Consider the following 14,511-nt stretch of genomic DNA (forward strand, 5'->3'; position numbering starts at 1 on the left):
GGATGTTGATGTGTACAAACCTCACTGGCCCAAGTGTGGCCCAAGATGGCAGTCACATACACAGGGGTGTCTGTCACAATGGAGTAGTTGTTCCATTCCTTTTTACCATCTGCTTTGTACTTAATCTGTGTAGAAAAAAAAAACATAAAAACAGGTAGAATCATATCTTCTGTTTATCTGTATCTTTGCTGTTAATTACTAGATCAGCTGAAAATAGGTACTCACATCACTTTGTAGCTCATATGACTTCTTGGCACGCACAATCTCGGGAGTGTCCCAGGCATAACACCCAATGCCTTTCATCCAGTTAAGGTCTTCTTTGTAGAACACCTGCCAAGGGTAAATTCGTTAAATATAGCCCACTAAAAGGCCCGATAAAGCAAAAAAAAAAAATGTTGGTGTAACATCAGTGAGTGAAACTAAGGTAACTTACATCACTCAAGATCTCGTTAGCCTTGCGGGCACGGATGGCATCATTCTGTTCAGGGTGGCATGTCCACTGGTGAAGGTGTGTACGGTATTGCACATCGCTCAGGATGTCCTGGCATTTCTTAGCAACCACATGGCTGATCATGTCAGCAGGAATGTGGAGCTTTGTTTTGGTTTCATTGTAGGCTTTGTGGTAATCTCTCTATTGGACAGATCAAAAAAAGTCTCATGAAATAAGAAATTGGATGCAGAGTTGAACTTTACAATTAGGAGTTATGTTTTTGGCTAATGTCAATACAAGTGCACATCAAAGTAAAGCAATATTAGACCAAAGGCTTAGTGATCATAACAACAGCTTACCAGGTTCTTCATCTTCTCAATATGACCAGAGCGGACCACCTCAGGGAAGTCAATGAGAGTGGAAGCCATGTAGTGGCCTTTGGCTTTCTCATGGGCATCATGGTATTTGACCTGCAGTGTTTTAATAAAAGAGAAAATCAACAATCAAAAACATTTTCAAATCACTTTTAAACCTGTAAACCTGTGTTATTTGTGGTGTTGCTGTGCTTAGAAATCTGGGATGATAACTGCAAGGTTTTAGGTTTGAATCCCACAGGGGGGGATCCTTAAAGGTCAAAGTATACTTCGGTTTTCTGAGTGCTGCTATGTCTTATGGAGTGCATGTGATGCAAATTCCGTCACCAATACAATACGTGCATGCAGCCCAGTTTTTCTACTCATGCAGACAGTCAGCGTCTTTGTGTGTTGTCTGCACATGCGCCTGGAGTTGAGTGAACTAAAGGGTATTTTAAAGCAGTCGTATTGTGTGTCTGTACGGGCTTACAGTTAAAAGATTATACTTTGCAAGGCAAGAGTGTTTAACCCTGGTCATGTGATGATAAATAAAGAGTCCATTCAATTTGGTACTATTTTGTTAATGATATATAAAGATAGAAATGTACTTACATCGCTGACCATGTTTCTGGTCCTCTTGGCTATTTGTACTGGCATATATTCATGGTTCAGCTGGTAGCCAGTGGCTTTGCTTTCATCCCAGCCAATTTTGTATAATTTCTAGAAAAACAACAACAAAAACATCTCAACTGTAATTCATCATGAGTATATGCAAATACATTCAAATTATGTAGGATTTAAGTGGACTGGATGTTGAACATTACCTCACTGATGATCTTTGCGACCTCTCTGCAGTGAGCCAATTGTGGTGTATCGTCAGATCCAATGTAGTGGCCCTTCTCCAGGTTAAAGGATTCCTTGTACTTCAGCTAAGTAACAAAAAAAAAAAAAAAAAAATTAAAAGAAAGAAATTGAACCAGCTCGTAAATAAACCTCTTCACATTCGTTGTTTAACATTTTTTTTAATGAAAATTACGTACAAGAGGAAAACGCTCAATTCTGAGTCAAACTTACATCACTAAGGTTGAAGGCGTTAACCTTGGCCAGGACAATCTCAGGACGATCCACAATGTGTGTGAATCTAGCAAAGTTGTTCTTGGCATCCTTCTTGTAATGTCTCTGCATGGGGCAAAGAAACAGGCATTGAAGTAAGAGGATAAAGATTTGTATCACAGCTGAGAATTTGAGCAAAAACAGTTGTTTGGCCAAACTTACATCATTTAAAATCTCCTGGGCTTTTCTGACTTTGACATGGTCTACAGAATCAGCAGCCACCCAGCCACAACCACGAATCCATTCCAGATCTGCTTTGTAGACGTACTGAAAGGAGAGTGTGATCATATTGTAATGTGTATGCATATATCTACATACTTTTTTAGATGTTTATAAAGCTGATTAATAAATATATTTCATTTGAATATTACGTAATGTATATTTAGCATTTGTTTTTTTATGATACAACAATAGAAATTTCTTCTTAATTAAATACTTACATTGCTGGCTAGGTCATACGCTTTACGGGCCTGAATGACATCATTCTGATCAGGAAGGCAGGTCCACTGGTGCAAGCGAGTTCTGTATTTGTCATCATTGACTTGAATCTGGCACTTCTTTGCATGTTCGAATGCCAGCATGTCCACTGGGAGATTGAACTTGGTCTTGGATTTGTTGAAGTCCTTCTTGTAGAGAGCATCACTAGCAATCTTGGCTGAGTTCAAGGCCAGCATGAGCAATGGATCATCCTGGACGCTGAGGGCTCCGATGTGATGACCAACTTGCTTACGGTACCCCTCTAAGTACTTGTACTACATGAAGAGAATTTATATGTGGCTATCAAACATTTTAAAGTGTTTAATTTGATTTATTTACTGTACTTACATTACTCTGCACTTTTGTGGTGCTGATGCATTGTTTAATCGGGACAGCATCTCCAGGCATGAAGTATGACGTGGCCTTGGCTTTGTCCCAGTTCTTGGTGTACAGTTTCTACAAGTGATGTTTAATATAGTATTAGTGTTTCTCCTTCATTTTAAAGCAATCATTACAGTTATCAAACTGCATTTGTTAAAAAAAACAAAAAAACAAACTTCACCGGGTGGTACAGTTTGGCAACCTCCCTGGCTGTAGCCAGAAGTGGGGTGTCCAACATGGTGTATTTAGTCTTGTCCTGGTGCCAGGCCTCACGATACTTAGCCTGAGAAGACAGAATAAAAAGGATACTTAAGAGAACAGCCATGCCTGAAGTCCAAAGATGAAATTTCATGCTGAATATTATTACTTACCTCATTAAGAACATCAGCAGCATTTTTGGAACGGACTAAGTCAATTCTGTCAATGGGTGTTGTATATTTCTGCTCATCCAGCTTAACACGGTAGCCTCTCTGTGAAACACACAGAATGCACATTTAGCGATTACTTAGTCTTCTGTATTGCATAAAGTGACAGTAAATGCAGAGAAATGTCTGTTAACAAGTGAACATCATTGGTTAAATAGCTGTATAGTGTCAGAGGACTTACATCAGCAAGGACTTTTTGAGCATTCCTCACTTTGAGGACTTCAACAGACTCATGGGGAATCCATCCACATCCCCTCAGCCATTCCATATCTGCCTTGTAAACAGCCTAAACGTCAAAAACAATCAAATGAAAGAATGTATTACACAGTACTTTACAAACTTTTTTAAAGGAATTGTTTTAAACACAATCAAAGTTCAGCTTACATCACTCTGGAGGTCATATGCCTTCCTGGCCTGCACAACGTCATTGGAGTCTGGCAGGCAGGTCCAGTTGTGCAGGTAGGTTCTGTAGTTGGCATCATTGACCTGGATCTGGCATTTTTTAGCCAGCTCAAGGGTCAGCATGTCTACTGGTAGGTGGTACTTTGTCTTGGATTTGTTGAAGTCCTTCTTGTAGAGAGCATCACTAGCAATCTTGGCTGAGTTAATGGCCAACATGATCAGTGGATCATCCTGGACGCAGCGGGCTCCAATGTGATGACCAACTTGCTTACGATAACCAGTCTTATATTTGTACTGCATTTGAAAGATGATCACAAAAGTTAAGTATTTACATGGACATTACTTGTAAACAATAGAGGTGAACATAGTTAAGTGCAGACTTGATTAAAAATTCAAGATTACTAGTTATGTACTTTTAGAATTTTACAGAGACTTTCCTCTAATTTCAAAAAGAAAGAAATTGTGATGACTTACGTCACTGGCTATATCTCTGGAGACTTTGGCCTTAATAACAGAGATGGCGTCCTCTTTGATGTGGTATGCCTTTGCCTTTGTATCATCCCAGTTTTGGGTGTACATTTTCTACAACAGGAAATATATCACACAGCTGTTTAAAAGTAAAGTAAAATACACTCATGATATATATATATATATATATATATATATATATATATATATATATATATATATATATATATATATATGAAAATTTAAACTTAAGTAACGATCAGCCATCTTGCTTGTAAATTTGCTTACATTGCTGACGGCAATGGCATTAGCTCTGGACAACTCAATGGCAGGTGTATTTGGCATGATGTGGACAGATGTCTTATCTTTCTCCCATTTTTCTCTGTATCTCCTCTGTAAACCAAAGCAATAATCATAATTTAAATAAAAAATATCTTTGTTAAAGGCGTTGTTCAGCACGCATCAATACAGAAAACAAGAGACATTTCAATTGTATTCAGCTAGCAAGATTTAACTGTAGATTATTTGTATGTGTACATTTGTGTATGTCAGGAGTACACATTAAAGAACAGGCAACAATCTTACATCACTGAGGTTTTCAGCATTTTGCTTGGACAGGACGATGGCAGGCAGATCCACAGCACTGGTGAACTTGACAGTGCTGGGATGCTGGCGGTACAGTTTTTCATTGAGGATCGTTTGAGCATTCTTGGCTTTGATGACATCAACAGATCCTTGCGTCATCCAGCCACATCCACGGATCCACTCCAGGTCGGCTTTGTATACAGCCTTATATGAAAGATTAAAATTGTATTAATTAATCAACAATAAACAAATGAATTTAAACAGCACAATGTGTGTGTAACAAAGTGTATAGAGCACGTACATCACTGCGCAGGTCGTAGACCTTTCTGGCTTGGACGACATCGTTAGAGTCTGGCAGGCAGGTCCAGTTGTGCAGGTATGTTCTGTAGTTGGCATCATTGACTTGGATCTGGCATTTCTTAGCCAGCTCAAGAGTCAACATGTCTACTGGAAGGTGGAACTTGGTCTTGGATTTGTTGAAATCTTTCTTGTACAGATTATCACTAGCAATCTTTCCGGCGTTCAAGGCCAGCATGATTAAAGGATCGTCGTGGATGCTGAGGGCTCCAATGTGGTGCCCTTGTTGCTTCCTGTAGCCAACCTTGTACTTGTACTGCAAAGTTTTAATACAAAGAAGATTAAGCACTATCTTTTACAGAGTGTTCAACATGTGAGATAAAATCTATGATAAGATGTCTTACATCACTAATGATATCCCTGGAGGCCTTGGCAGATTTCACTGCAATGGCATCTTTAGGCAGGAAGTATCCCTTCTTAAGGCTCTCCTCATAGTCTTGGCGGTAATATTTCTGCAAAAAAAAAAAAAAAAAAAAAAAAAAAAGAAAGAAAGAAAGAAAAGAAGAATCAACACATTCATCAACACAGGTCTGAGAGAAATGGTGGGTTTTACATTCTTAACTACTGTATCTTTGTTTCAGATTTACTGATCAGGCAAGTCAACTAAAAAACAGTGCTGCTGGACTTACAGTGCTGTTGTTGAGTTTGTTCTGTTTTCCAAGCATAATCTCAGGGGTGTCTGGCATGACATGTATATTGATCTTGTCATTATTCCAGGCTTCAACATATGCTTTCTGCAATGCAAAAGTAATGATGACAAAAAGTGAATGAGGATTTGGATACATTCATCTATGGTCTACAAAGTTCCAGCCTGCAACTGTGATTTCAAAACTATTTATTTTCTAAGTTTGCACACATTAATAAAAAAAAAAAAAAAATGTGTTTACAATGAGAACAAAAGTACCTTGTCCATGATAGCGGCATTGGCTTGGGCAAGAGCAAATGGTACAGCATCTGTGGTGCTTGTAAACTTGAAGCTGCTTGGATGCTGTTTGTACTTCCTGTCACTCAGAATCTGAGCAGCCTTTTTGGCCTTTTCTACATCAAGCGAGCCAATGGTAACCCATCCTGTGCCTCTGATCCATTCCATATCAGCCTTATACACAGCCTGATATGACAGAAAATACATGAAAAAGAATGTTTTTATATTGTTTCTACAATGTTGGTAGAATAAATCAATTGATTAAGATTACAAATTAAAATTTCACAGTAACTCACATCGCTCTGAAGATCATAGACCTTCCTGGCCTGGACAACGTCATTGGAGTCTGGCAGGCAGGTCCAGTTGTGCAGGTAGGTTCTGTAGTTGGCATCATTGACCTGGATCTGGCATTTTTTAGCCAGTTCAAGGGTCAACATGTCTACTGGTAAGTGGTACTTTGTCTTGGATTTGTTGAAGTCCTTCTTGTAGAGAGCATCACTAGCAATCTTGGCTGAGTTCAAGGCCAGCATGATTAGTGGATCCTCCTGGACGCAGCGGGCTCCAATGTGATGACCAACTTGCTTACGGTACCCAGTCTTGTACTTGTACTGCATGAGAAGGATTAGCACAGTATTGAGTATGGTTCCTCTTTATATTTATGTTACAGGGCAATGAAAAATGTATGATAAATCAACTTGAGAAAAGACTATATACTCACATCACTAATAATGTCTCTGGATGCTTTGGCTGCTCTGATGGCGACTGCATCAGATTTAAGGTCATAGCCTTTCTTGAAGATTTCCTCAACGTTTTGTCTGTACAGTTTCTGTAAGCAGAGTATTTATTTCCTCAAGTGAAATACTGAATAAAACCACTCTTGAAATCAAACAGAATGCAAAATTTTGAGACTATTAAAACACTAAAACAATTTAATAAGTAACGTAGAATGAACAACCAATAAGTAAAACAAGTGATACCTACCCTACTGTTGGTAATTGCATTAGCAGTTGAGAGCACAATCTCTGGAGTATCAGGAGGAATATGGATTTTGATCTTGTCAGCCTCCCATGCTGCATGGTACTGACGCTAAAATGAGACAGCAGACCCCCACAAAATTAGAATGAAACCAAAAATGCATTTTAATGTCCAATTCCTTATTTAAATTTGTATTTGCATGCAGCAATCAATGGTGTGACTAAATGTTATATTCCAGTGAATTTAACTTTCATAGTTCAATCTGCTTTAGATCATGAATCTGAAATATTTTTTTCACTGACCTGATTCATAATTTGAGCATTTGTCTTGGCCAGCACTATGGGCATGGACTGCATATCTTGCGTATATTTGAGTGTGTCTGGTTTCTGTCTGTAGAGTCGATCACTGAGGATCTCAGCTGCTTTCTTTGCTTTCAGGACATCAAGCGAGCCAATGGGGACCCATCCAACACCAGTCATAAACTCCATGTCTGCTTTGTACACAGCCTAAGGGTGTGGAAAATATGTTACTTTGCAACACTATACAGTATACACTATATTTGATTAGGAATCATCTTTAAAACAGAATTACATTTTAGTTTAAAAAACTTACATCACTACGCAGATCATAGACCTTCCTGGCCTGGACAACATCATTTGAGTCAGGCAGACAGGTCCAGTTGTGCAGGTAGGTTCTGTAATTAGCATCATTGACCTGGATCTGGCATTTCTTAGCCAGTTCAAGAATCAACATGTCCACTGGGAGGTTGAACTTGGTCTTGGATTTGTTGAAGTCCTTCTTGTAGAGAGCATCACTAGCAATCTTGGCTGAGTTCAAGGCCAGCATGAGCAATGGATCATCCTGGACGCTGAGGGCTCCGATGTGATGACCAACTTGCTTACGATATCCAGCCTTGTACTTGTACTGCAAGGCAAGTAATTAAAAGGTTTTCAGATGGCAAATTTGCATAGTAAGCTCTGACACAGACAAACTAGGTTCAAAAAAGTACTCACATCACTGATGATATCCCTGGATGCCTTAGCTGCTTTAATCGCAATGGCATCACCACGCAAATCATAGCCCTTCTTCTTAGATTCTTCATGGGCAAGTTTATACCTTTTCTAAAATTCAGAAATGTTTCACAATTGTACAGGGAGAGAGAAAGAGAGAAAGGGAGTCATTACTTCAGACTCAAAGAGTTAAAAAAAAAAAAAAAAAAAGAACAAATGTGACAAGCGCGTAGACTGTTACCTCCTGGAGACCACTGCAAATATATACATACCTCACTGTAATTTATATTGTTCTGTTTTGCCAACAGAACATCCATACAGTCAGGCATAACGTGGATTTTGGTTTTAGCCTTGTCCCAAGCTTCAGTGTACAGTTTCTAAAAAAGTGGAATAAAAATTAGATGTTAGATCTTTAAAACTGTAACTGTGTATGAGAGTTTTGTGTACATGGAGATGCATTTAAAGAGAAGCAACTAGCTACCGAGCAGTTTTACTTTACCTTGTTGCCAATGCTAGCATTACTTTTTGCCAAGACCATTGGCATGTCTTCAGTTGTGCAGGTGAACTTGAAGTTACTTGGGTGCTGACGGTATTTCCTCTCACTCAGGATTTCTCCGGCCTTTTTCACCTTCTCAACATCAATTGAACCAATGGGGACCCATCCAATTCCTTGAAGCCATTTGAGATCAGCCTTGTACACAGCCTAATTGTATGTACATACAAAACCATTACTAAACAAACTGTAAAAACAGCACAAATAATTAAAGTCATGAGGAATTACAGACTTACATCACTTTGGAGATCATAGACCTGTCTGGCCTGGACAACATCATTGGAATCTGGTAAGCAGGTCCAGTTGTGCAGGTAAGTTCTGTAGTTGGCATCATTAACTTGAATCTGGTTCTTCTTGGCCAGTTCAAAAGCAATCATGTCCACAGGGAGGTGGAACTTTGTCTTGATTTTGTTAAAGTCCTTCTTGTAGAGAGCATCACTAGCAATCTTGGCAGAGTTCAAGGCCAACATGAGCAATGGATCATCCTGGACGCTGAGGGCTCCGATGTGATGACCAACTTGCTTGCGATATCCAGCCTTGTACTTGTACTACAGTAAAAGGAATAATGGATAATAAGAATTAATAAGATACTAAGAGAACAATTTTACACATTCTGGGCCATGAACAGAGAACTGAATAAATAAATAAGTACAAAGGAACCAATTACTCACATCACTGATGATATCCCGAGAGGCTTTAGCTGCTTTTATAGAAATGGCATCACCGCGCATGTCATAGCCTTTCATTTTGGCCTCCTCATTGGCAAGCTTATATTGTTTCTGAAAATATAAAGAAAAAACTAGTACACCTCTATTCAGCTTATTTAAGAAGCAATCCTGAATAACTTCAAAATTAAGAATTCAAAAAAAGACAAAATCAGGAAAAAACATACAGAATTTCTCATCTTCAATTCCAGGCTGTAAATGAATGACTTACCACACTATAGTTGGTTTTATTCTGTTTGGCAAGCAATATTTCCATTGTGTCTGGCATTACATGGATCTTGGTCTTATCCTTTTCCCATGCTTCCACATAAGATCTCTATATTGTAGAGCAAAAAAGAAAAGCATATATACCAAGGATCTATACATATAACAAAGAAAAAGTGTTCAGAAATATTTAAAACACTAATAATCTGTTGTATAGTGTAGATCAAAGTGGTCTACCTGGTTCATGATGCCTGCATTGGCTTTTGCCAAGACGAGTGGCATGTCTTGAGTTGTGCAGGTGAACTTGAAGTTGCTTGGGTGCTGACGATACTTCCTTTCACTTAGGATTTCCGCAGCCTTTTTCGCTTTCTCAACTTCAATCGAACCAATGGGGACCCATCCAATTCCTTTGAGCCATTTTAGATCAGACTTGTACACAGCCTGAGAACATATATTTGCAAAAAGAATGCTAATCTGTAAATTGATTGATCTGTATAAATTGATTGATCTGTATAAACTGGGTATTTGAAAAATTTATGGAGATCTCAATTCTCAATTTGGGGGTTTGCCAGTATACATACATCACTTTGGAGGTCGTAGTTTTGTCTGGCCTGAACAACATCATTGGAATCTGGTAAGCAGGTCCAGTTGTGCAAGTAAGTTCTGTAATTGGCATCATTGACTTGGATCTGGTTCTTCTTGGCCAATTCAAATGCGATCATGTCCACTGGGAGGTTGAACTTGGTCTTGGATTTGTTGAAGTCCTTCTTGTAGAGAGCATCACTAGCAATCTTGGCTGAGTTCAAGGCCAGCATGAGCAGTGGATCGTCCTGCACACTGAGGGCTCCAATGTGGTGACCTACTTGCTTACGATAACCAGTCTTGTACTTGTACTGTATAAAAAAAAGAATGGTTTCATTCAAGAGCTAGTGCTATAATGTGTAATGTTTTGTTCACCTTTAGATGCCTAAACACAATATACTCACATCACTGGCAATGTCCCTTGAAGCCTTGGCTGCTTTGATGGAGACGGCATCACTGCGCAGGTCATAGCCCTTCTTTTTAGCTTCCTCATTTGCAAGCTTGTATAATTTCTTAGAAAGCATTACAAAAACAGTTATTTTATTACTGTATCACAAAATAGGACATAATCTGTTAAGTGATAATTAATAACATCCATTATGCAGCACTAAAGACCAATGTTGTGTCATACTTACCAAGCTGTAGTTGGCCTTGTTCTGTTTTGCAAGTACAATGTCCATAGCATCTGGCATAACATGGATCTTGGTTTTGTCTTTGTTCCATGCATCAACATATTGTTGCTGTCAGGTAGGAGTATGAATTAAAAAAAAGTAAATATATTTCACACACTCACTAATTGTCTAACCTCCAATATAAATACATAAATGAGACAATTACACATATTTTACATCAGTTCTGCAGTTACCTTGTTCATAACAGTATTGTTGGCTTTAGCCAATACCATCGGCATGTCCTGAGTTGTGCAGGTGAACTTGAAGTTGCTTGGGTGCTGACGGTACTTCCTCTCACTCAAGATTTCTCCAGCCTTTTTCACCTTCTCAACATCAATCGAACCTATGGGGACCCATCCAAGGCCTTGAAGCCATTTCAGATCAGCCTTATAAACAGCCTAAGTGAACACACGCAAAAAGAATACTTGTTAGTACTCCGTACAACTTATTCATCAATATCTCTGTAGCTTTTTCTCTTTCTCAACATCAATCAAGACTTTGGAGACCCAACCAATCCCATATTGTAATGTATACTAATTGAAATACAAAAAGGAAGATACATTTCATTAAGGTTCATGAGTGGATAAATAAAAATAAAAAAACTGCACATGACATACATCACTCTGGAGGTCATAATTTTGTCTGGCCTGGACAACATCATTGGAGTCTGGAAGGCATGTCCAGTTGTGCAGATAGGTTCTGTAGTTGGCATCATTGACTTGGATCTGGTTCTTCTTGGCCAATTCAAATGCGATCATGTCCACTGGGAGATGGAACTTGGTCTTGGATTTGTTGAAGTCCTTCTTGTAGAGAGCATCACTAGCAATCTTGGCTGAGTTCAAGGCCAGCATAAGCAGTGGATCGTCCTGCACACTGAGGGCTCCAATGTGGTGACCTACTTGCTTACGATAACCAGTCTTGTATTTGTACTGTAGAAAAGAAAGAATGGTTTCATTCAGGAGTTAGTGCTATATTGTGTAATGTTTTGTTCACCTTTAGATGCTGAAACACAATATACTCACATCACTGGCAATGTCCCTTGAAGCCTTGGCTGCTTTGATGGAGACGGCATCACTGCGCAGGTCATAGCCCTTCTTCTTGGCCAGTTCATTGGCCAGTTTATATTGTCTCTGGAGAAAAAATCAGACAAAATATTTTTAACAAACAATTAGCAACAGTGGAAGATATTGTATCTTTTTACTCAAGTCTTGACAAAAAAAACAAAAATTTCATAGCTCTTAATGTACAGTACATATACTGTAACTCAGAAACAATATTTACCACATTTGCTTCCACTTTTACACCTAAAATAATTAACATTCAACTAATTATGGAACACTGACCTCACTATAGTTGACCTTGTTTTGTTTTGCAAGTACCACATCCATTGCATCAGGCATTATGTGAATCGTCGTCTTATCTTTGTTCCAAGCTTCAACATATTTCGTCTGCCAGAAATGGGAGAAAATTAAATACCAACATTTCACAAAAAATATATTTAGACATGTTTCAACATGTCTAGATGACAAATGTACAGCTACCTTGTTCATAATCTCATTATTGGCTTTGGCCAAGACGAGTGGCATGTCTTGAGTTGTGCAGGTGAACTTGAAGTTGCTTGGGTGCTGACGATAAGTTTTTTCGCTCAAGATTTCTCCAGCCTTTTTCACCTTCTCAACATCAATAGAACCAATAGGGACCCAACCAAGACCTTTAAGCCATTTCAGATCAGCCTTGTAGACTGCCTAAAAGCACACATAAGTAAAAATTGTTCTTATTAACTTCATAAGGCCGACCCATCTGTATCTCTGTAGGTTACTTTTATACACAATACATACAACCTCAGTGAGTTTAGACTTACATCACTTTGGATATCATAAACCTGTCTGGCCTGGACGACATCATTGGAATCTGGTAAGCAGGTCCAGTTGTGCAGGTAAGTTCTGTAGTTGGCATCATTGACCTGAATCTGGTTCTTCTTGGCCAATTCAAAAGCAATCATGTCCACTGGGAGGTTGAACTTGGTCTTGGATTTGTTGAAGTCCTTCCTGTAAAGAGCATCACTAGCAATCTTGGCTGAGTTTAAGGCCAGCATGAGCAGTGGATCATCATGGATGCTGAGAGCTCCGATGTGGTGACCAACTTGCTTACGATATGCAGTCTTGTACTTGTACTGTGGAAAGTCCAAAGCAAAAACTCACTAAATAGAGTTAAGTAGTAGTAATCACATGTTGGGTGCCAAAAAGGGAGAAAACTTACATCACTAGCAATAGCATTTGATGCTTTAGCAGCTTGAATTGCGATGGCATCAGCACGTAAATCATAACCTTTCTTCTTTGCTTGTTCATTGGCAAGTTTGTAAAGTTTCTAAAAGGAAGAGTAAGAGAGGCATATTTGCAGGTACATACTGAGACTTAATGGCATTTATAGCTTGCAATCAATCAACAATTATAAAGTTAGTGGCATCACTAACCTCACTGTAATTAGCTTTATTCTGACGAGCAAGAGCCACATCCATGGCATCAGGCATAATGTGAATCTTGGTTTTGTCTTTCTCCCAGGCTTCAATATACTTTTGCTGCAGGAAAGATTATATGGCTCAATTTTGAATCAAACAAAAAATACATTTATTTTTAAATATTTGTCACTAACAATAGAATCAAGTGAAGCAAAAGCAAAGCACAGTGTGAAGTCAAATGGTTTACCTTATTCTTAATGTCATTGTTGGTTGCAGCTAGAACCAAATCCATGGAAGACATGTCTTTAGTGAACTTAAAGTTACTGGGGTGTGAGCGGTACTGTTTCTCACTGCCTATCCGGCCAGCAGTCTTTGCTTTCTCCACTTCCAGAGACCCAATGGGAATCCATCCAACTCCTTTCATGTAGTTGTTGTACTCAGATTTGTAAATGTTCTGCAGAAAGGGACAGAATGCTGTCATATCCACCATTTATTAAAACTGATTTTATTGATAGATCACAACAAAATGAAGCCGAGTTTGTAGTATATAAACAGGGCATATATTTTGTGCAAATTATTTCACATATTACAATGATTACATACAGCCAGAGACTATTTAGTAGAGACGGGCCACTTCTATTAAAATAAATGGTAGAAATTGGAATGCCCACCGGTCAACGGATGTAGAAGGGAAGTCCTGCCATACAGACATCGCCTGTCAATCAACTCGAGAACGTGCATGCGCATTAGCTATACACGCCGGAAAAATTTTGTTTTTAAGAGTAATCTGAGGTAAAGAAGCACAATTTATGATTCCAGTGTTGTCAGATTTTACTGCTGATTTGAAATATATTCTTTCATCATAAACTTGACCAACCATTTAGAAGATTTCAGTCTTTCCCCATTAAAGTAGATAGGAGCTGCACTTGTATGCCACTTGTTTACATAAAAAAATAGCTGCTTGAGATCATGGCAGCCAGTGGAATGACTTGCTAGAAAGACTTTGATACATCTAAAAAAACTAAAAAACTAAAACAGCAATAGAATCTAATATTTATAAAAAAAATTTAATGTTTAGAAGACACAGTCCAGACTCACATCGCTTGCAATCATCTGCATGTTGCGAGCGAGCTCCAGGTTCATGGCACCAGGCAGAACTGTATAATGTGAAATGCGCTGCTTGTATCCAGCATAGGTCTGAGCAGCCGTGGCCTGCTTAGCTTGAACAACACTCCACATGTCCACGGGTGAGTGGTACTTCAGTTTGGACTTGTGGTAATCCTTCTTGTATAATTTATCACTCTGAATCTTCGCCACCTGCATGTAGTGCACCAGCAAGGGGTCATCCTGAATACTACGGAATCCGACGTGATGTCCTCTTGCTTTATTGTACTCCTTTTTGTACTTGTACTGTAATGAG

At 38.8% G+C, this 14,511-nt stretch overlaps 1 protein-coding gene across 6 annotated transcripts in view; it reads right to left on the minus strand.

Moving 5' to 3' along the window:
* The window catches only part of neb (nebulin), an 81,639-nt gene that overhangs the window by 41,347 nt on the left and 25,781 nt on the right, over positions 1-14,511 (minus strand). For all 6 annotated transcript variants that reach the window (XM_051708657.1, XM_051708656.1, XM_051708654.1 and 3 more), the window contains exons 40-85: positions 14,190-14,501; positions 13,339-13,545; positions 13,107-13,211; positions 12,893-13,000; positions 12,495-12,806; positions 12,175-12,378; positions 11,977-12,081; positions 11,656-11,763; positions 11,251-11,562; positions 10,828-11,031; positions 10,598-10,702; positions 10,367-10,474; positions 9,962-10,273; positions 9,618-9,821; positions 9,388-9,492; positions 9,123-9,230; positions 8,688-8,999; positions 8,398-8,601; positions 8,171-8,275; positions 7,902-8,009; positions 7,501-7,812; positions 7,191-7,394; positions 6,895-6,999; positions 6,632-6,739; positions 6,210-6,521; positions 5,896-6,099; positions 5,621-5,725; positions 5,336-5,443; positions 4,936-5,247; positions 4,635-4,838; positions 4,338-4,442; positions 4,056-4,163; positions 3,564-3,875; positions 3,361-3,465; positions 3,126-3,224; positions 2,936-3,037; positions 2,722-2,829; positions 2,337-2,648; positions 2,059-2,163; positions 1,858-1,962; positions 1,608-1,712; positions 1,396-1,503; positions 790-900; positions 434-631; positions 226-330; positions 21-125 (exon numbers count right to left, since the gene is read on the minus strand). In XM_051708657.1, the coding sequence (XP_051564617.1) occupies positions 21-125; positions 226-330; positions 434-631; positions 790-900; positions 1,396-1,503; positions 1,608-1,712; positions 1,858-1,962; positions 2,059-2,163; positions 2,337-2,648; positions 2,722-2,829; positions 2,936-3,037; positions 3,126-3,224; positions 3,361-3,465; positions 3,564-3,875; positions 4,056-4,163; positions 4,338-4,442; positions 4,635-4,838; positions 4,936-5,247; positions 5,336-5,443; positions 5,621-5,725; positions 5,896-6,099; positions 6,210-6,521; positions 6,632-6,739; positions 6,895-6,999; positions 7,191-7,394; positions 7,501-7,812; positions 7,902-8,009; positions 8,171-8,275; positions 8,398-8,601; positions 8,688-8,999; positions 9,123-9,230; positions 9,388-9,492; positions 9,618-9,821; positions 9,962-10,273; positions 10,367-10,474; positions 10,598-10,702; positions 10,828-11,031; positions 11,251-11,562; positions 11,656-11,763; positions 11,977-12,081; positions 12,175-12,378; positions 12,495-12,806; positions 12,893-13,000; positions 13,107-13,211; positions 13,339-13,545; positions 14,190-14,501 (7,815 nt within the window). The remainder of the gene's footprint in view (positions 1-20; positions 126-225; positions 331-433; positions 632-789; positions 901-1,395; positions 1,504-1,607; positions 1,713-1,857; positions 1,963-2,058; positions 2,164-2,336; positions 2,649-2,721; positions 2,830-2,935; positions 3,038-3,125; positions 3,225-3,360; positions 3,466-3,563; positions 3,876-4,055; positions 4,164-4,337; positions 4,443-4,634; positions 4,839-4,935; positions 5,248-5,335; positions 5,444-5,620; positions 5,726-5,895; positions 6,100-6,209; positions 6,522-6,631; positions 6,740-6,894; positions 7,000-7,190; positions 7,395-7,500; positions 7,813-7,901; positions 8,010-8,170; positions 8,276-8,397; positions 8,602-8,687; positions 9,000-9,122; positions 9,231-9,387; positions 9,493-9,617; positions 9,822-9,961; positions 10,274-10,366; positions 10,475-10,597; positions 10,703-10,827; positions 11,032-11,250; positions 11,563-11,655; positions 11,764-11,976; positions 12,082-12,174; positions 12,379-12,494; positions 12,807-12,892; positions 13,001-13,106; positions 13,212-13,338; positions 13,546-14,189; positions 14,502-14,511) is intronic.

The sequence above is a fragment of the Myxocyprinus asiaticus genome, chromosome 10, assembly GCF_019703515.2.
Source record: "Myxocyprinus asiaticus isolate MX2 ecotype Aquarium Trade chromosome 10, UBuf_Myxa_2, whole genome shotgun sequence".
NCBI lineage: Eukaryota > Metazoa > Chordata > Actinopteri > Cypriniformes > Catostomidae > Myxocyprinus > Myxocyprinus asiaticus.